This window comes from Sebastes fasciatus, chromosome 18, assembly GCF_043250625.1.
Source record: "Sebastes fasciatus isolate fSebFas1 chromosome 18, fSebFas1.pri, whole genome shotgun sequence".
Classification (NCBI taxonomy): Eukaryota; Metazoa; Chordata; class Actinopteri; order Perciformes; family Sebastidae; genus Sebastes; species Sebastes fasciatus.
In genome coordinates, this window is record NC_133812.1 from 26,357,479 (window position 1) to 26,380,225 (window position 22,747).

Consider the following 22,747-nt stretch of genomic DNA (forward strand, 5'->3'; position numbering starts at 1 on the left):
CGTTAGTATAAACTTTTATGTTGTTTCTCTAGAGTTAAATAATTTTTCTAATTAAAGACAAGAATAAAGATTAACTTACCCTCAGCGGAGAAGGAGAGAAGGTCGATCGGACTCTCAGCCATGACGGTGAACTTGGCCAAGTAGCTAGGAGACGCTACGGTGTTGTTACCACCAGATACAGTTGCCTCCCAGGTATAATAGTTGCTGTTGACCTTGGCGGATGCTTCCACCAGTCCCATCAGAGGCAAGGTGAGGTCATATTCAGAAGGGATGGTGAAAGTGGGGATCTGGATCTCTTTTGAGGCAAACTCCATGCCCAGCTGAGGCATTGAGATGCGTGGGGAGTTGACCATCGGAGGTATCCTCAGCTCCTCAGATGATTTGCCTCCGAGAGGCAGAGGGACAGTGATGGTCAAACGGTCCTTGTTGAACTTGTATGCGAATGTGCTGTCACTGGTGAACGGATTAAAGCAAAACATTTGTTATTATGTCATTTAAAACAGAAATTCAACTGGTGAGTGAAAATAATACTTATTGGATGAGAGGTTCACTTACAGGTTCATGAATAGGTTCTCAGGCATGGAGGGCATTTCCACAGTTGCAATTTTGTTCCTCAGAGTCTCAACGTACGGGACATCAGCTGAGATCTTGTCCAGATAGATATCACCGGCCTGATGAAAAAAAACATTTCTCATGCTTTAGTCTGGAAGAACTAAGTCGAGGTCTGCTAAAATAGTTATAATATTATACAATATTAATATAACAATCCCACCCCTTACATATACCCCATCTTACACAGTTACAGTTATTTTCTATGTCTCTGTTCCATGTTTGTCAGCTCATTGTGTTCTGTCATTGATGATATTTGTCTATTTTTTTTGGTCATTTTTGGCGTTCAGGTGGCCAGCTTATTTGACCCTGCTTTTTTTTTTTTAAAGTAATATGGGTTTTCTAAGACTATGAAATTATTATTATTTATTATTTATATGTATTATTATTATTTAAAAAAAAAGAAAAAATTAATATTATTGGAAATCAATTAACAACAAAAAACAATAAAAGAAAAAAAGTGAAAACAGAGTGATAAATAAATAAATAAAATAAATAAAATAAATAAAATAAATAAAATAAATAAAATAAAATAAAATAAATAAATAAAATAAATAAAATAAATAAAATAAATAAAATAAATAAAATAAATAAAATAAATAAAATAAATAAAATAAATAATTATATTCTTTTCACCTCAACTGCCTTGTTGAAGACATGACGCAGCTTCATGTCGGTCTTGACAACCTGCTGGTCCATGACGTCCTCCACCAGCTGCCCGATCCAGACCTGGAGGGCTTCAGTGTACGGCACCACGATCTTAGTATCAGCGTTCATGTTGGACATCAGCTGAACCTCAGCCTGGTCTTCACCTGAGATACAAAGCATTTCACTTTTACATTTGAGACTGAAATTATCAATCTTTGAAGTCCATTAGTAGTATTTTCTTAAACAGACATACCATGTAGATGTATGTGCATGAATGTATGTATTAGGGCTGCCCCCCTTTTAGTCAGTTAGTCTAATTCATCGTTTTGGTCAACTAGGATTTCTTTGGTCGACTACTTCTTCTCTTTGTTCGTGCTGGGTGAACTGTCTCCAAGAGATTTGTGAGCTCAACTATCGTGATCACGAGACTTGGAGTGGTGCTTTTGTGTGACTCTTTGGGGAAGAACTGACTTTTACAGACGTGTCGAACTAACCGATCAACTGGGCGACAGGGTGGTGTATACGTTGGTCGACTCGACTGAGAGTCGTGGGACAGCCCCGGTATGTATGTAGGTGTTTTTATGTGTGCGTGTGTGCATATACAGTATGTATGTATATATGCATGTATGCATAATATTCTACTAAGTATTTCATTGTATAAACCCCATAAATAAATCGTGAAACAAACAGACATACCATATTTGAATGTGACTGTCTGAACGGAGGAGGTCTTTGGGAGCTTGACATCACTTTTGATCTCCAGGGTGACTCCATCAGCTCTGCTCATGGTGGCAGTGACGGCGGCGTCGGCCTCAAGTGAGGGGACTAACAGCTGAACCTGCAGCATGCCTTCATTCACGGCCTGAAGCCTGTGATTAACAGAAAAAAAAGAAATCAAGTCAATGCCTGTATCTAAAAAATGGGCATGTTACAGTACATAGCGCTAAGTCAGATATATTATTATGTTTTGACTGTGTGTTGAACAAATATTTCAGCTGGGTTTGACTCACTTGGCACGGCCGATCAGAGAGAGCTGGGGCATGTTCTTGTTGGAGATCTCCAGGATGATGGATTTGCCTTTGGCGCTGCTGTCGGTCATGCCGACCTTAACACCGGCCTCGACGTCAAAGTCGGGCACCTGGATCTGGGTGGTGAACACATTCCTGTTCCTGTTGTACTTCATGGTGGCTGTAGCCTCGCTAGGCTGATCACCTAAAGTTAGCACAAGTTTAACTTCATTACTCATGTATGTGAAAAACGAAACAGGACGATATTATGGCACATGGAAAAACACATTATAAATATTTGTTTTAAATAAGATGCTCGTACCTTCGGCTCTCAGGGCCCACTTCAGGGAATCAACCTTCTGGCGTCCGTCCTTTCCTTCGCTGAGGAGTTTGTAGGCGATGGTGGCGGTGTACTCAGAGACCTCTCTAGAGGGCTTGATGTCCAGATCAAACCTAGCGTGGAAAGAACAAAGTTTAAGTCTCTCTCAGATCTACGATATTCAATATGTGTATCTAGGAAACCACAAAAAAATCTAACTTTGACTTCTTGTACTAAACAGTATTTATGTCCTTACTAAATACCAGTAATTTACAGAGGCGAGACACCATTAAATGACCATTTCCTTGTGACTTAAAGCAGTGGTTCTCAACCTTTTTGACTCGCGACCCCCCCCCCAGAATAATCATCCCTCCGCCTGACGTAAACAGCTGTTTCTACACGCCTCCCTCTGCTGATTTTGAGTGATTATTGTGAATGCTCCGATTAATAAATGTTGGCTAAATCAATAATACTTTGTTTGTGATGACTGTTTTGTTTAGTTTGAACAGTTAGCACCGAGGTATTGTCCAATGTGATCAAGGTACTGTGGATAACTTTTTCTCTCCCCCTGAACCCAGAATCACGTGCATGCAAACTCTCACTCTCACAAACGCACTCAATAAAATCTCTTCTGAGGCAAATTATATCACTGGGGCAGGCGATGTAATGTAAAAAACATTCCCCCGTCTAAAATATGTTATTTTATTTTTAATCTAATTTAATTTGTTTTCTCCACAACCATCTGGCGACCACCGGAAATGATCTTGCGTCACCCCCTAGGGGTCCCGATCCCCCGCTGATATTAAAATTGACAAAATATTCACAGATTCTTCAACAACTTACCTAGTCTCTCCATTCAGGGGGAAGTAAGGAACGTCAGTCTTGTCGCCGGTGTTGGCGCGGAGTGTCTTGGTGCAGTATCTGACTCCGGAGAAGAGAGGTCTGCAGACGGCTTCACCCTCACTGTGTGGGATCACGGCGGCCAGACCAGTGCCTACAATCTGCACTTTATTGCTATTTCAAAAGAAAAAAAATCAGTTTCCATCCTTCTAATAACTTTGTAGCTTATCTATTATGAAAGCACGTTCCATTTATGAATTATGTTATTTGTTACCTGATGCTCAAGAGCTTCGTGGTGCCCTGTGGGGCGGGAATGGAGAGCTTGATCTGGTTCTCCTCCATGGTGATCTTGGCGCTGAGTGTGCTCTCGTGGTAAATGTTGGTGTGCATCTCGACAGCGGACACAACGAATTCAGGGACATGGACTCCCATCTTGGTCACAAACTCGACTCCGACAGAGGGCGAGAACAGCAGCTCCTTCTGTGAACAAAAACATGAAATTATAAGAGTTGTAGAGTCATGAAATAAATCTGCTACTACTGCTATTTATATTGAATTATTGCATGACATTTGAGGAAGTACATTCATAAAATAGCATCAGCATGATAATAAAACCATAGTTGACTCAGGGTAGATCGAGGACAAGAGGTGGAAAACGTACCATGTTTGGAGCCATGCGAAGGCCTCCCTTTGCTCCAGGAGCGAAGGTGCCGGACAGAGCGAATGTCAGAGGCAAGCCAGACGCTGTTGGCATGATGAATTTGTTGTCCATGAAGATGTAATGGGCAAAGATCTCATTGTCAGTGCTGGACATCAGTTTAGCCACGACCTGATAGATACAAAAAAGAATCAACGGTTAATTTGAATTCTCTCGCTGTGGTGTAGAAAAATACTTTATTAACCTCTGAGACCCGCCGACAGTCTCAGTTTTAGTGCTAGAGTGAAGCTACAGATATCATATGAAGTAGAAAACCTGAGGAATCCATTGGAGAAACTGGCGTTGGTCATTTTTAAAGGGGTCCCTTTGACCTCTGACCTCAAGATATGTGAATGAAAATGAGTTCTGTGGGTACCCACGAGTCTCCCCTTTACAGACATGCCCACTTTATGATAATCACATGCAATATTTATGCATACTGGGGTCCCTAAACAGTCTTTGAATTACATAAATGTGGTACCACTGTAACGCTGAGACTCTTGTGGATCCAATGAGCCCAACTGTATTCATGTGTGATGATGTTAGTCCCCATAGGAGACATTTCATTGTAGTGAGACCATTTTCTTTTTAAACTTGACCTCACTGTATAAAATGACCTGTGGTGACCTCTAGGATAATCACAGCCTCATGAAACTTTACAGCCACAAACGACAGACCTAGAGCATTCAGAGGATGGATGGCTTTCCCAGCTAGATTGACAATAAGGTTTTTTTCTGAGCAGTTTACACAGCAGAAGTGCTCGCCATCCAATCGCTGAAAAATGCAATTCTTGCACAAATTTCAAAAGTTTTTGATACCAAATCAGAGCGTGGCTTTTTCTATGGTGTTCCTCAAGGTCTTGGTGTCTTAATGTGTTTTGTTGGAGATATTATTGATCATTTTTATTTATTCTCGAGTGGTAAATTTTTTAAAAATTTAGCACCAAATCTGTGAAACAAATGGTATCAACCCCAAAATTGCTGCAACAACTTATAAGACATAATAGAGCATGGGGATGACCGTCATATACTTAAATCATAATGTTCTAAACCCTTATACACTTCCACTATTCATGTTTATTTCTGATTTATGACTAGAATAACTTGACACACAGTGCTGAGCTGCATCTCAGATTAATCTTCAGGTTCCCAGCTTTCAGATGATGTACACCACTTCTATGTGACATCTACTGTTGACCTGCTATCTCCCCCTAAAGACCCCCTTAAAAGGACAAAAACGGTTGTATTGTTGGTCTCAGAGGGTTAAGTGGACGACAGGAGTGCAGAACAGTACCTGGGTAGGAATGATCATCATGAAAATCTCTGCATACATCATTGCGTTATCAGCAATGAACTTCATATCGGTGCTCTTGATGTAGCCGAGCTCAGCTCCCATGATCTTCAGGTAGGCCATGGCCTCTGGGGACTCCTGAGACTGCAGATCCTTCACCAGCTTGTTGAAGTTGCGAACAATTTCTCTCACAAGATCTCCGTGAATCTTGAGGGATAAAAGTTGTATTAGTTAGTGGTGGTATCAGAGGAGAGGATGACGGATTTAACGGAAGTGTTTAACAGAACACAAGGTCTACCTTTTGCCCTTCGATGTCCAGGGGAGAAGCCCATTTCCCCAGCTCCTCTCTCATCTTTTGTGGAATCTTGTCTAAAGTCCAGTACAAAGTCTTGCCCAAAGTGTCGGGGAAGAAGCCGTTCTTTCCAAACAAAGCCTCAATAGATGGCTCGAAGCCCCTTCCGTCCATGCCAATCTATTGGAAAACATGAAACAGTGTGGGTTAAAGTCTGAATCTGGGCCAAATAATTATCTTACAAATTCTATTTAGCTTTAATTTCAGGGGCAAATTGACTGAAAAAGTCCAAAAGAGCAAATAAGAAGAAGAATAAGACACTAGTGTTTCCAGTAAGAGTAAAACTACAATTTGAAACAGCAATAAATCCCTGATTATTACGACCTGCAGTGAAACATACCTCCCAGAGATCCATGCTGAAACCAAAAGCTTTCAGAGTAGTTTCCAGCAGCACCTCCCTCGGCAGCTGGCTGCTGGGATCGAACACAACGTTGCCCTGAACGACGGCCTGCACGTTCTCCTGTGCCACGCCAAGCTTGTAGTTGCGAGACTTTGTGGTGTAGTCGCTGTGTGTGGCGACCTCAGTGTCTTGCATGGCGTCCATTACCTTCTGACGGAGCCTGGGGTGATGATAAATGTATAAATATATCAGCTGAATATAAGAAGTTGTTAAATCAGCACAGCGTTTCCATTAAATAAATGTGTTGTCAGTTGCTCCATTCTTACTTCTGGGTGTCTGCATCAGTGGAGGTGATGATGTTGTAGATGTGAGAGCTCACAAAGGACTTGATCTGCACGTTCTGCTCCTGCTTCAGCATCTTCTTCACCATCTCGATGTCGCTGTCCTGAGGGTCCCTCATCAGGATCAGGTACGCTGCCAGGCGCTTCTGCACGGCACCTTTGGGGTACTGGCAGACCCTCTGGAGGTTCGAGCGAACCTGGAGAGAAAAACAACAGCGACGTTGTTTGTCAGTGTGGAAACTTTAAAGAATATGAAACTGGGAATCAAGGACACTGTTCATCTGTGGAGGGAGATGGTATTGTTTTTATCCACCCAATATTTTTGTTGAATTTTAACATAACACAAATAAATACACAAGCTTTGACCAGGTACTAATAATTAATAAATAAATACTTAAATAAATAAATAAATGTAAATAGATAATTAAAGAAATATATAAAGAAAAAATAATAAATAAATAATACTATATACTATAATAATACTATAATATAAAATAATAATAAATTAAAAAAATACAAAATGTAAAAAATATATACAGAAAAATAATAAATAAATAAATCATATTATACACTATAATAATACTATAATATAAAATAATAATACATTTAAAAAATACAAAATGTAAAGAATATATAAAGAAAAATAATAAATAAATAAATAATATTATATACTTTAATAATACTATAATATAAAATAATAATACATTTAAAAAATACAAAATGTAAAAAATATATATATATGCATTCATGTTTTGCTGAGATGTATTATCATAATGACGATAACTTTCCTTTTTACAATTAACACTTGAAATGATGAGGGCACTTGCAAATGGCAAGGTAGTACAGAATGTAAACCATACTTTAGTGTTTAATTTTTACCGCTTTACTTAATATTTAATGACATTTATTTTTACAAAATGAACCAAAACACTGACAATGAGGAAGATCGTGGGTAGACAATTAATGAGAATAAATATGAAACAAAATCTAAATCATACCCTCTAAAACTAGAAAAAACTCTGGTTTGAATTGAAATCAAATACTATTATTAAGCTTGTTTACAAGATATTTTAGTCAACGCTGATCTACACTGAATGTATATGTACACTACTCACATATACACACATATATATATATATGTACACATACATACACATATATACATACTTATAGATAAAAAAAATAAAAAGCATCTCACTACCTCACTTTAAAGTTCAGCATAGCGTCTCACTTCTCAATCATTCATCAGTGACGTTTGTTACCTCGTCTGTGGCAGACATGCGTCTGAAAGCCTGGATGGCGGCCAGCTGCACGGACAGTGTTGTCGCAGGCTGTCTCATGCACTTCAGCAGGGTGGACTTTATGGCAGCGTCAGCGGCCTCCATGGCATCTCCCATGTTACCAACAACCTGGATGAAATAGTGGAGACGATTAGAGGAAAACATTCAACCGTTATGTGTTTATAAGTTTTTCACAGCTGGTTACCTACCCTCAAGGTCAGGAAGGTCAGATCTTTCTCTCCAGCGCAGTCGGCGCCCAGGAGGGAAGTCATGTACTCAGAGACGGCGGTGATCTCGGGGGTGACGCCCTCAGCATGGTGCAGTCTGATGACAAAGTTAGACATTAGTGATTCATGTCCAACAGAAACAACAACTCACTGCTTCAGTATTGAGGAGGACATGTAGGTTTACTTACTTCCTGACTGCGTTGCTCAGAGCATACATGATGGGCCTGCTCTGCTTGAACTGAGCCATCGCCAGCATGTCGTTCACCATGAGGCGGGAAGGGTTCGGCAGCAGACCCAGGGCGTAGACGACAGCATCGACCTCGAGAGCGCTCTCATCGAAGGTCCTGAGGATCTTCAGCATGGCGCTGGTGCACTCTGGGGTGCCGCACTGGGCAAAAGCTTGCCACGTCAGGGGCTGGGACATGTCCATCATCTCGAGGGCGGCGGATCCCAGGATGTCAACCTTCAGGCCGCGCAGCTCAGACACCAGCTTGTGGAAGAGGCTGGCGCGCTCCTCGCCTTGAGTCGTCTGCGACAGGGTGTTCAGCTGCTGCATGGCGGCGATGGCGGCGTCCTTGGTCTGCACGGGGGACTTGTCGTCAGCGACCTCCATGGCCAGGTCCTTGTAGTTGAACTCATCTGCACAGAATTAAATCACAAACAGTAAGAAAGTGCGGCACATTTGGACACGTACTGAGCATATTTTGATATTTTAAATTCTATTTTTAAAAAGCAAAACACTCACTGCGGTCAAAGACCCTGTCGTTGATCTTGGCGGTCTCTCTCAGAGTCACGGTCTGCTTCACCAGAGTAGAAATTCCATATTCACCCCTGTTTGCAGAAGATGAGACAAAAAGGTCATAATAGGGAAAAATTACACTCGGCGAAAAACATTTTATTTTATATGAACTATTTAACTATTTGTCGGTTTGAAACTTTTTGAAAATATGGACCAGTTTTTGTTTCCCTTAGGGTGTTGTATGTCGATTAATTTTTTTATTATTTATGTTTTTGTGTGTTTGCTTGTCTCCTTTATTGTCTTGTTTTACCTTCAGTTCCTAGTATTGTTTGTCTTTATTGTTACATATCTGAAATGAGGCATGATATTCACTTTGCATAAGTCTGTACGTCTAATATGCACATGCTTCCAAATAAAAATATTTAAAATGAAAATATGGATCAGTTAGGAGAGACAATGTCCATACCCAGCGCAACATCATTCATACACAATAGGGCTGTCAATCGATTAAAATATTTAATCGTGATTAATCACAATGTTCAAAATGTACCTTAAAGGGAGATTCGTCAAGTATTTAATACTCTTATCAACATGGGAGTGGACAAATATGCTGCTTTATGCAAATGTATGTATATATTTATTATTGTAAATCAATTAACAACACAAAACAATGACAGATATTGTCCAGAAACCCTCACAGGTACTGTATTTAGCATAAAAAATATGCTCAACAGATTGTAATGTAACTTAAAAACTGAGATCTTCCCCGACTTTCTCGGTTGCCTCGAACAGCCTGCGGGACTGATTTCTATGTCAAGGACACGGGACGGTTTTGCTTCATAACGCTGATGAAGTCATTTGCAAATGGAAAGCTATTTGGTATCATGGACATTGGACATTACAGATAATAACTGTAATATATGATTGCAATGTCACGTCACTGTTTTGGCCGACGCCCAGGATGATCGAGTGCGAGCACGTACACGAGCAACAGGAGGCCGACTGCAGTTCACTTAACGGCCACCGGTGTCATTAATAACAAGGATTTTCTGAAAGTTACATACTGTATAGTACCTTTAATGAAGGTTTTGAATGCAGGACTTTTACTTGTAACAGAGTATTTTTACACTGTAGTATTGCTACTCAAGTAAATATCTGAATACTTCTTCCACCACTGGATACTCCTCTATTATTATGTTGTTATTATAACTTACTGGTGGGAGAAGGGCAGGAAGATGTGTTTCTCTGTGCAGCTTCCGCGAGTCATGTGCTTCTTCTGGTTGTCAAACTTGTAGTTGCAGGTCTGGGTGCTGCCGATCAGCTTGGACAGAGGGTAGTTCTGATGGTACAAACATGTTTTATTAGATCACGAAGACGAGCAGAAAACAGTGAAGAACATAGCATGTTGTAGTCGTATTTTATTAAATATAAACAGTATATACAATCTAGTATAGTAATAATAAAAATAGCAATAAAGCATTTAATTGATTTATAACTAATCGTACAATAAAAATAGGCATTAATAAATTTAACAACGTATTTCATTATTTTAACATTTTAACATTTTAACGGGCAATAAAAAGAAGAATTATAAAAATAATTTACAAATGAAATCCATCAATAAATAGTTTTATATAAGCCTCTTGGCTTTAATCTGTGACGGTGACAGTACGAGGTTGTTGGTTAATCTCTCACCATGCCAGTGATGAGGGCCAGCGGGCTGGTGGCCTGCCGGCGGGCGAAGAAAGTGTCGCACTTGGAAAGATCCCTGCTGACAGTCACGTCGGTGGCGATGTCCTCTCTGGCGTTGACGGTGAAGTCGGTGGGGCACACTCCGTGCACGGTGGACTGAAAAGGATGAGAGGCATCATCAATACTAGAGGATGTTGGAAACAATTCAAAGACAAAGACGTGGTCAAAACTGAGTATATGTCTGGACCGTGTACGGTCAGTACACGGTCCTTCTAGTCTTTCAAACTTTCTGTTATTCCCCAAAATCTATTTCTGAAAAGATTTTAGGTGAGAAATAGGCGATACTTTGTTTAATTTTAGAACTAGATCACCTAGTTTGACAGTGTAGTCCAAGTTTCGTGAGCCGGACGCGTCACGCTGGACCACGCTGGACCACGCTGGACCACACTGGACCAGCCAAAACAAACGTGCACAATGTGCTTTTTGTCCTTTAGCAATCTCCCTGAATCTGATTATCAATCGGTGTCAAAGATTACCCCCGTTATGAGAGCAGGTGATACCATTAGAAAGATAAACTTATCTGGGACTTTGACCTGCAGACACAGGTTGTCATTGTGACACGATGTTATCGCCTGTGACTGGGGCAGCTTATCTACACATTGTGCAACTTGTTTATCTTTGGATGAGACCATCAGAATCGATTTCTGCTCCGTGTCCTCAATTGATTGGTAACTGCTGTAAATACGGACAAAACAAAAACAAGGCAATAAAGCAGTGAGGAGAGCTACCATCTGCTTGTTCTTCTCCTCTTCCATTACTGGCACGATGAGAGCGGAGACGATTCCCCTCTTGATGTTCAGGATGTTGACCGGCTCGTCGTCCTCGGGGAAGAGTCTGACATTGAGATGTCCTTCGACTGTGATCTTCAAGAGGTTCCTGTTGACGTGGACAGATTAGCATTTACAACACATCATCCTTCTCTCTTCTACTTCCTCAATTTTAGCCACTTTTCTGATCATACAGTCTTTAGATTTAGGACTAAATACTACTGGTTCCTACTTGTCCGATTCCTTGGTATCTCATACCTCCGTGACTATCGATTCCTCTTCGACGCATTCCGACAGTTACGCATGCACAACAACGCGTATGCACGCTGTATCATGTTCAACGCTCAACAGTGTGGCATTACTACTACTAAATCTGAGGGGATGCACCCTATTTTTTCCCCGATAATGCGACACTGTGAACAACAAATCTGTGTTTAAATCAGCAGGATGAGAGTTAGTAACGTTAGCTGTTAGCAGAAGGTGGGCAGCACAGTCCTGCTTGGTTAAATAACGGAGCTAGTAACGTTAACGGAGGTGCCATTGAGTTGTTATTACGAGGCGTTCAAGCTCTGTTCAGTAAAAATGACTATTGGGCGAAGGTAAATTACAACGTTATCATGACGTGTTTAAATGTAATTTCGTAAAATAATACAGTTGTAATGAAGGAGACGTTTTCACAGCAAGATAAAATAGATGGAGAGGGAATTATAATTACCTGTTTAACTTCTTAACGTTAGCTCTAAGCAGCTTATAATACAACATTAAAAACTACTGATGAAGATTTTTTTTTAATCAAAGCAAATATGTAAATAATCATAATCATTTGAATTGTTTTTATGCAAATAACCACTATAGATTACTGTGTACTGTTTTTTTAATGTAAAATATCAGATCTAGTGCCAGACAAAAAGAATACTTTCCTGCCCCAGTGGCAGGCAGTGAAAACAAGTTAATTTCAGACCCTGCTCAATAACACAGCTGAATATTAGATGAAACTTACTTGGCCATGGCAGCTCCGAAAGCCTGAGTTCCTTCAGCAGGACGGTACAGTGCGTTCCCTTCTTCGTCCACGCCAGAGATCTCGCTCAGAGAGCACTCTGTTGTGCGGAGGACGAAGCTGCAGGTCTGGGGCACTTCAACCTCAACCTGTGCAGCAGATTAAACAGAGTTGTTTTTTTTAGTTAGTACTAATGTTTATCTATTCAGGTTTCTAATAATGATCTGGGATCTGTGAGACGTACTTTGCAGGAGACTTTGGGGCCGCTCTTGTTGTCGGTAGCTCCATTCACGCCGTTAAAGATCTCAGCTTCATAGTCGTACACAAACCGCCGGAAGTTCTTGAATCGTTTGGCCACTGAAATGTAATTTGAAACATCAGTTAGAGCTCTGTAATGTTAATGTTTATTACATCTTGTTAACACTTCATTCTACAGGTCCTCGTGGTAATTAGGTGATAATTAACAAGTAAATTATTTGAAATTTCTTTGGAATTAATTACCCCAAATTATACCATTATTTACCTCAAAATTTTACGAAAATTACTTTATTATAAATTAAATAATTATATCAATCAATCAAACTTTATTTATATAGCACCTTTCAAACAAGTCAAATGCAATTCAATGTGCTGGACAGACGATTGACAAAAATATAGAGTGTTAAAAATGGATTTAGAGGCTAATGCACCAAAACAACCAAGATAAAAGTCCATTGAATAAGAAAGCAATTAAAGATGGGTATTTAATGTAATAAAAGATAAATAAAACATAAGGAAATAAAAATTAAAAAAAATTAAAAATTATGAAACTACTAATAAGCAGATTGTATTAAAATAATAAAATTGTAATAAAATAAAATAGAATAAAAGAGATAATAATGATCAGCAATAACATGTTGATTAAATAAAATAGAGTAAAATAAACACTATAATGATGATAATAAAATGAAATAAGTATTAAAAATAAAAACCATAACATTATAAAATTATAAAACGCTACATAAAAGCCAGACTAAATAGATGGGTTTTTAGTTTACGTTTAAAAAAATCAATATTTTCAGCTCCTCTCAGTTCCTCTGGAACGCTGGTTATTCCAGCGGCTGAAAGCAGCATCACCAAATGTTTTTGTTCTGCTTTGTGGAACAACTAAAAGATACTAAATATTCCGCTATTTCCCCAATAGCCGGTAATTTATTTAATACATTTCCAGGAAAATAATACAAAGTTAATTGATATGCTTTATTTCCATGTCTGCTGATAAATAGATAATAATTAGCAAATAACTTATTTGAAATGTCTTAATAAACTCCCTGAATCATGACATCAGCTACCAGGTTACATCTGTGTAGACAATAAGTCAGCATATAATAATTAAATAATATTTATAATAAAGTAATTTTTGATACATGTTGAGGTAAATATTGGGGTAATTTGGCAGTAACTCCAAAGAAATTTCAAACAGGTTACTTGTTAATCATCACCTAATTACCATGAAATTTGAGGACCTGTAAAATGAAGTGTTACCGAACACTTTAAATACATTTAAATACTTGAATACTAAGAAAACATGATAAATGATGACTGACAGACAGTGGCGGATTAAGGTGGTCATGAGCCCCGAGCCTAGTCTTTGTGTGTGGCCCCCAATTTAGGGATTTTCTTTAGTAGAACGGTGTTCTTTCAGCTGATTACATTTTCTTTCTGACATATTGCCGCTATTCTGTCCAGTGACGAAGCTGCTGCTTATTTTTTTAAAGATGTTTCTTTTGGGCCAACAGGGGTCAAGGTTGTTCTTTTTTTTCTCTTAAGTACATTTAAATAGTTAAAAATAATCTCCCCCCCCCCCACCCTAGCTGTTGGTGATCTCATCAGTAAGGGTTCAAAGGTGGAAATTGTTGTTGTGTATTTTTCAAATTAAATCACATTTTATAATAACTTATAAAACAATGTTAAAAGCAACTCACATAAGCAAACTGGAGATTGTTCATCAACACTTCCCACATCTTGCTCTGTAAAAGGATGAAAGACAAACATTTTAAAAAAAAGCTGCTCCAAAACTTTACTGAAAACAATTAAAAACTTAAGTTATATAAAATGTAGGGCTGTCCTCCATCAAAGAAACTCTTAAGTCGACTAACTCTCAAGACTAAGACAAAGAATCACACAAAAACACCACTTTAAATCTGGTGTTTTTATCAGAGCTGTGCTCAGAAGTTTATCGGGAATAAGACATTTAGCATGAAAAAAGCATAAAAAAATGACTAATCGACTAAAGAAATCTTAGTGGACTAAGACCGATTAGTTGACTAATTGACTAAGATGGGGCAGCCCTAATAAAATCATTATTTACTAACCATTAATTAAGCATTATTAAGTGTTTAATTGTGTCATTTAAAAAGGAAAATCACATCTAACACAACTAGAGTGACAAAATTAAAGTACCAAACATATAAAAACAGCAACATCTTAAAAGGACATTTTAAATACCAAACAATAAACACCCACTAACTCTTTTCTCTCAAATAGATTTACACATAAAATAACATCCTTATTAGCTTCAGAATAAAAAATACTTACGGGCTAGTGCGTATGTTCCCAGTAGCAGCAAAAGGCAAAGCTTGGTACCCCCCATGATGGGCTTAGCAACGAAGAGTCTACCTCTTTCAGTGAAGACTAACTAATGTTCTTTCTGTCTGCTTTTATAGCGCTACAGTTTTACTGTATGTGACTGGCAATGTGTTGCCCTGGTTCCAAAGTTTGAAGAACCGTCCTTGTGGCAGGCCAAAGGTTAAAGCTTTTCACAAAGTAGGACTCATTGTCAGCACTGGGTGGGGGGGGGGGTTGCTCTATGTGACGACGTTACATTAACTCTCCGGCTTTTCTTCTATTGTTTGGGGGTTGTTTTTTGAGGCATTAGGCTGATCCTGAGGTCATTTTTTAACGGAGAAATTAATATATTAATGTATGTCACTTGGGTTTATCTCAATAAAAATGTGTAATCAGCAATCAATGTCATACCCATATATCCTGAATCATTAACTTTGATTTGCTTTGTTAAGTGCTCAAAGTGCAGCACACAGACAGGAACTAATTTATCAGCAAAGTAAGGGGATTAATTAACGTCTAGCCAGCGAGGCTGTATTGAAACTGTAGTGTTTCTTATCATTCTTTTTCTTAAAATGAATCGCCTTTTTGACGACCTTAACATGCCCAAAAAGTTGTTAAACTTGGCACACTTATCAGACGCGGTGAAAACTTTGATATTTTAAGGGTCTCGGGCTCAAGTGTTGCAAAATGGCTCGCTAGCGCCCCCTAGAAAATTGGAAAAATTGAGCTCCTCGCGCTCCCTAGAAAATTGGAAAAAATTGAGCCCCTCGCTCCGGTTTCACATACATGTATGAAATTTGGTGGACACATGTAACATGTAGAGACACACAAAAAAGCCTCTTGGAGGTATGCCCAAAACTCAACAGGAAGTCAGCCATGTTGAATTTAATGTGCGATTTTCGCCCGTTTTTAACGTTTTATAGGGCGTGTACTTTAACGAGCTCCTCCTACAGATTTAATCAGAACGACTTGAAATTTGGTCAGGACCATCTTAAGACCTTGAGGATGAAATGTTAGCAAAATGGTGAGTTTTCACTTAACGACCTGACCGTGGCGTGGTGGTCATTTTGAGCCATTCGCCATGAAACAGGAAGTTGTTGTAACTCAACTGTACATAGTCCGATCTGCCCCAAATTTCTCAGGTTTGATGAGGGTCCAGTCCTGAGGACATGTACATGCAAAAATATACTCATAGCCCCGCCCCAATACGTTATCCCCGCCCCCTTTCATTTGAGAGTCTTGTGGCAGGCGTCACCGCGCTCATCAGAGTTCTGGTTTCATCGTGCCTGGCTGCGTCGATCAGCATCCCGCCAGTACTCCCGACACGCAGGAAGGTGCGAGGGCCCGTTCATCGCTGCTCGCAGATTAAATTTTTTTTACATTTACATTTCAGCGTTGTGATTTCATGTTGAAAGACGCAGGAAGTAAATACTCTGCAGTTCTTTATTGATTTTTAGCACAAAGGTTACACTGTAGTGTCCTTCTTTAACATTCACAAATACATGAAGGCCTCTTACAGGCCTTTGCCCCATGACGGCTGAACAACATGAATCATATTCACGCAGAATCGAAACCCTGAGTCACCTTCTGTCACAGCACTTGGAGAGTTTTATCACCTCATATTAGAGCATTTAAAGCTGCAGTAGGAAGGATATTTTTGGCATCATTGGACAGATATTCCAAAATAATCTTTCAGCATATTGTAATTCAAGTGTTCTCAGAGATAACTAGACTTCTGCTCCTCCTCATAGCTCTGTTTTCAGGCTTTAAAAAATCTAGCCCATGACGGGAGACTTTGACCAATCACAGGTCATTTCAGAGAGAGAGAGCGTTCCTATTGGCTGTGCTCCGGCTGGTGGGCGGTGCTTGGTATGTCACAAACTTTCTCATTTTACAGCTAAACAGTACACTACAAGATGTTTCTGAAGACATTTGAGGTGAGAAATAGGCATTACAGTAACAGAATATTGATTCATATTTGATCAGCGCTGCCTAGTTTGACTGTTTGATCAGAGTTTACGAGTGATTGACAGCTGCTCAGAGACGGCAAGGCTCCAGATCAGCTCTGATTGGTTGTTTTCCTCCGGTCTGTCAGGATATAGTGACCGTTTTATAATTAATATAATAATTTTAATCATATTTGCTCCGTTTCTACCCACTGCTGCTTTACGGCTCTTTTTATGATCTATTTTTTAGGTTGTTTCATGCCATGCTGATTATCAGATTTAAAATATTGTGCACACACAATATCATATTTTATTATAGCATTATAAGCCCAGATGTAACAGATAACATTAACGGCTGCAATCCATTTAGGTGTGACAGTTCCTGAGCCCTGGTATTGTGCATTGGCTGCGTCCCAAATCAAATACTACGCACTAAATACTCAATATGTGTTCAACATACTTTGTGTGAATAAACACTAGTAAGTATCTTATCGGATTAATATACTTTTACTTCGGTAACATTTTCAAAGCAGGACTTTAACTTTAGTAAAGAATCTGAATACTTAGAGATGGTTAAAGCCTAATTTCAGACTAAATGATGTGTACGACTCGTCCAGTATTCGTCAGAGCTTAATCTAATTCTAATTAGACTGAAACTACATGAATGTCTTTGTCAAGTTCAGGCTTTGTTATATATTCTACTGTATATCCTATTCAAAGGTAGGCCTCTAGTATGCTTGGTTACATTTACTGTATAGAAAAGGTGCAGTAAAGGTGCAATGCCCTCCAACACAGCGGGTTTAATGTTAAAGTCAAACAGTGCCTTTGTCTGTTAAACTTCTCTAATCAAAAAGACGTGTGTCATAACATTCCTTGTTGACCTTTCAACTACTCAGAGAGGTCTGTTACAGCTGTCTGATCATGATTACAACAGAGGTGAACTCAAGATAAGTTAATCAGGCAGAAGACGTCTGGGATTGCTCAACAGCACTGAGTACAGTGATTACAGTACGGACAATAGATCTCGCTGGGCCTGGGAGCAAATTGCCATAATTAAAAGTTATATTACTACAAAGAAAATTAATATATCCATGGTTCATACAGATATCTTTTCTTGAATAATAAATGATCAGCTTTCAATTACAGTAAATTAACTAGTTTTCTAAATATAGCACAATAATCTGAAACAATGGATCCTCTAAGAGAAAACAACTATTGCATTTGACACTTTCTGTCACAAACATGGATCAATAAAAAAAACTAAAATTATTTTTTTGCCACCTGTATGTCTGATGGACTTCTGAGCTCCAGTCAAAGTTCACTCTGTGAAGCTGATCATCTACTTCAAGCACTGCGGTCACTCAGTTGTGTCGTGAAAGGAGTGAGATCACATCAGATCAATATGGCTGAATGCGTTACACGTTGTATGGCTACAGTGGTCGTCAACGAGGATGTATAATATCATAAACCTCAAAGCAGTGAAGCAGTAGATCAGGAAAGGAAAGCAAAAAGAAGAGATACTTTTTAAAGGTAAACCTCATTTACCCAACTTATCATGCAAGGCATCCCAAAGTCATTAAGGGGAGACCGTAGCTTTGGTCTCCAGGACCGGAGTCTCTGCTGTACTCTGCTCCTCTGCCTGCCTTCAATCACACACTGCGCTCGTTCTCACTCGGTCAGCTCGCTCCATCGCTACACGTGCATGCGAGCAGACTACACACTGCAGAAGAGTTAGTAGCTCTGGGCTCGGGGGCACAGTGGACGTTTGTGCAGAAATAACTGCTGCAGCTCCTCCAGACCAACAGAGGTTTCCCGTGTCTTGTGAAGTGACGGGGCTCCGCAGAGAGAAACGTTATCGTCTCCGACCAAAACTTAGTTAGTGGTATAAAGTACAAAGTATAAAAAATATACCAGATATAAAAATACCAGGAGATGAAGACAAACTATTAAAAATGAATATAGTTCAGGGTAACAACTGAGATACAGGACTATTAAAAATGTGAATGTAGTGCATAAAGTGATATAGTGCTGTATGATAAAATATAGGAGATATACAGTAGAGACCAGGGGATTAAGAAATGTCAAATATGGAATATAATGCGGAATAAGAACTGAGGTAGAGAGATTTTCTTTAAATTAGATAGCTATATTAGATCACTTACAAGAACAAGGGTGTGCCTTTACAATTGCCAACAAGCCCTTAAGGTCATATCTAATACATTCACCGACAGCATGCAGCTCTAACTGTGTGTGTGTTTGTGAATCAGGAATGCTCTCCAGCAGGTCGTATGAGAAATGAATTGCCTGATGTCCTAGAGAAACTACATTGCGGTTCTGGCTCTTGCGTTGCGTTGCACTGTGGTGAATCAGCACTCTCTAGCTGTGATCAACAGTAACATTCTCCCAGCAGACGTTTTTGACTTGATTGTAAGAGGAAATGCACAGCTGTGATTGATACCACTAATGAGGCGTCCTCTCCACTCCTTTCATTTAGGTGCCAACTGCCGAGCCCTGCAGGTGAGCCAGCATGTTTAGTAACAGGTCACCTGGGAGAGGTAAATGGAGTTCAGCCATTGTTACTGTTTTACTTACGTCTGTGGTTTTTCCTTCTATGACATGTCTGACGTATGGCAGCGCCCACGGGCCGTTACACAACTACATTAGAACAAGAGCTCTGTCCATACTTGCCAACCTTGAGACCTCAAAAATATGGAGGATTTCAAAACTGTGGTCCTCCCCAAGAAAAATGTGAGTTTCAGAGACTTTGTTTTCTGCATTCTGGTGACTTTTAAAGGGACTATTTGTAAGAATCAAAAATGCTTGTTGACAGCGACACCTGTGGCCGTTAAGTCAACGAAAGTCAGCGTCGGGCTCGCACTTGCTCGCTCTAAATATACATGAACGAGCATCGCTCAAAACAGTGAGGTGAAAGAAAACAGCAAAACGCCGTCGTGGCGTGGTGCAAACCATTAGAAATAACGGGTTTCAGAGTGCAGTGGTGCCGTTGTTGTGTTGTGTCTGAAAGGGCCTTCAGTGAGAGAGAGAAGGAAAGAGAAATTGAGAGTACTAAGAGAAAGAAATACTGAAGCAGGAATAAAAACTGATGAATATGAATTTGTGCCAGAGATTCACACAAGTTCACACCAGAGGGGTGAATTATTCTGTTTTCTTTCCTGAGAATTAAAAGTAAATTTAAGGTATTGAAGATTAAAAATGCTGTTGCAGTGTACTTATTATTTTGTTATTTTCATTCCTTTAAAAGTCACCAGAATGCAGGTTTTGAAATCCTCCCTATTTTTGAGGTCTCAAGGTTGGCAAGTATGGACAGAGCTCTTGTTCTAATGTAGTTGTGTAACAGCCTGTGGGCACTAACATACGTCAGACATGTCATAGAAGGAAAAGCACAGGCATAAGTAGTGTTTTTATTCTTTAAAAGTCACCAGAATGCAGGAAACAAAGTCTCTTAAACTCGAATCTTTCTACCACCAGTCCACCCACTTTCAGATTCAAATCCTCCCTATTTTTCGAAGTCTCAATGTGTGCAAGTATGCATAGGAATAGTCAGTAATGTTCTGGGATTATTCCTTATTTCATGGGCTATTTGGGGATTTATACATTATTATTATTAAAATAAAATTAACAAATCATTCGAATAGTGATTTGGAGGTTGAATACCATGGCGACGGTCGAAGCTTTGAAGCATTCAGATCAGCCCTTTGCTCTTAGTAATGAAGCTGTTGAAACCATGGAAACAAGTCAACTTGTTATTAATGAGTGATGGGCCTACTGTATAATATACTGTGATGCTAACGTAGCAGCTAGGTGGCTCGCGCTAGCACGTGTTCGGCTCGTGATTGGCTCGGGCGGGTGTGTGGGCGGGACCTCGATACCGCGGCTCCAGACGCCCGACCACTATCAGATAACGTTTATTGCCAAGAGATGAAAGTCAATTATTCGTTCCATTCTTCCGCCATTTTGGACTGAAAGCGACGCCAGTAAAACATCCGCCTAAAAAGTGTTGTACAAAAGCAAAACAAAATTAATTTCTATTCTATTGTCATTATCTACCGAAATGGCCTGTGTTGAACGTTTTCAGTCCAAAATGGCGGCAGCGGCTGTTGTCAAATAAACACTGGAGTTTCATCTCTTTGCTTCTATACTCTGTCAAACACTGGAGTTTCATCTCTTTGCTTCTATACTCTTTGTCATTACCACGCAGATCCGGCTCTCAATTACGTCAAACCTTTAAGCTGGCAGCTCCCATAATAATATTTTTCAGTTTGCCCTGTTCTTTATTTAAAACCATGTGTGATAAACTATGTTTTAAAACGTGTGCAACATCAGTTTGTTAGGTTGTAAACCTAGTGGGGAGATGATGGGTCTACTGTATAATATACTGTCGTTTGCTTGGTGTCAGAAGTGGGATGACTTTTAGCTTGAGCTCTAGAAAAGCCCGGCCTCAGGAGAGCATCTTTTTAGTTTCCTGGTCGTTCTCAGGGCGGCTCCTCTAAACACCCAGTCATGACGTGCAACAGGTGGAGCAAAGTAGAGCCTGGTAAACATGTTTTTGAGTTATCATATTTGTTGCTTACGTCAGTTAATGAATAATTGTACACATCTGCCGTGTGTGTGTGTGACTGTCTGTTGGCAAACAGCAGGCTTTAGAAATGACATAATTGATAATAAACCAAGCCTTTCAGTGTTGAGCGTCCAGAATTCATCCTACATGTTGGGGCTGGCTGAGGTTTTAATTTATTGCATAACATTACATAAGAGCTGGCGTGCTTTAGGTGTGTAACTTAAGCAATATCATAATGTTTGTTTGCTCATTTCTGTACAGAAAAACAAATGACTTGCATAGACTGGATACTCCAAGTGCACTTTAGATCTGACTGACTAGTATCTTCTTGTATCTTGGGTTGATAACGTGTTCCAGTTAAGAAGAGAGACAGTCATGGATCAAAGGTTTCACCTTCTGTTCCTCTAAAGCTTTATCGGGTTCAGCTGAACTTGCCTAGACTTGTGTTGACTTATTTTATCTAAAGATATCTTATATATTTAGTGGGGCTGTCAAAGCTAACACTAATTTCTTTAATGCATTAATGCAATTGATCTTTCGGAGGTTGTAGCGGGCTCAGTTTTAAAGCTAGAGTGAAGATACTATCATATTGAACTAGAAAACCTAATGAATCCATCGGTGCCAACCATGTCATACTAGATTGTAGTGAAGGAGGTTAAATAACGCTCCAAATTTACGCTTCATTTTGGTGAGGAAAAACTGTCATGGCCATTTTCAAAGGGGTCCCTTGACCTCTGACCTCCAGATATGTGAATGTAAATGGGTTCTATGGGTACCCACGAGTCCCCCCTTTACAGACATGCCCACTTTATGATAATCACATGCAGTTTGGGGCAAGTCATAGTCAAGTCAGTACACTGACACACTGACAGCTGTTGTTGCCTGTTGGGCTGCAGTTTGCCATGTTATGATTGGAGCATATTCTTTATGCTAAATGCAGTACCTGTGAGGGTTTCTGGACAATATCTGTCATTGTTTTATGTTGTTAATTGATTTACAATAATAAATATATACATATATTTGCATAAAGCAGCATATTTGTCCACTCCCATGTTGATAAGAGTATTAAATACTTGACAAATCTCCCTTTAAGGTACATTTTGAACAGATAAAAAATGTGCGATTAAATATTTTAATCAATTGACAGCCATAATATTTAGACTATATTGACTGAACTAAACACATGCTGCCAGCGCATAACTGTATTTTATACCAGCTGGAACCCAAACGTAGCTCAACAGTAACATATCAATCTTAATAAGAGCATTTTTCAGACACCTCAAGACATTCAGCACAGCTCAACAACGCCACCAGCTGTGCAATTAAGATCAAATATTAAAATCAAGCTTGTAAATTTTTAAGTCACCATTTGCCACTTAAATTGATTTCTTAGATTAATTCATAATGCAT

The 22,747-nt window shown here is 39.4% G+C and overlaps 1 protein-coding gene across 1 annotated transcript in view; it reads right to left on the reverse strand.

Moving 5' to 3' along the window:
- The window catches only part of LOC141756612 (apolipoprotein B-100-like), a 54,408-nt gene extending 39,480 nt beyond the window's left edge, over positions 1-14,928 (reverse strand). Inside the window, 24 exon segments of the mRNA XM_074616473.1 lie at positions 80-453; positions 556-671; positions 1,246-1,421; positions 1,954-2,126; positions 2,268-2,469; positions 2,587-2,717; positions 3,427-3,597; positions 3,698-3,903; positions 4,085-4,252; positions 5,414-5,617; positions 5,709-5,882; positions 6,103-6,322; positions 6,429-6,640; positions 7,706-7,852; positions 7,933-8,047; positions 8,139-8,589; positions 8,696-8,781; positions 9,904-10,028; positions 10,385-10,537; positions 11,170-11,317; positions 12,209-12,354; positions 12,450-12,562; positions 14,170-14,214; positions 14,783-14,928. Of these exon segments, the coding sequence (XP_074472574.1) occupies positions 80-453; positions 556-671; positions 1,246-1,421; positions 1,954-2,126; positions 2,268-2,469; positions 2,587-2,717; positions 3,427-3,597; positions 3,698-3,903; positions 4,085-4,252; positions 5,414-5,617; positions 5,709-5,882; positions 6,103-6,322; positions 6,429-6,640; positions 7,706-7,852; positions 7,933-8,047; positions 8,139-8,589; positions 8,696-8,781; positions 9,904-10,028; positions 10,385-10,537; positions 11,170-11,317; positions 12,209-12,354; positions 12,450-12,562; positions 14,170-14,214; positions 14,783-14,837 (4,111 nt within the window). The 5' untranslated portion in view covers positions 14,838-14,928.
- Positions 14,929-22,747: the final 7,819 nt, after the last annotated feature.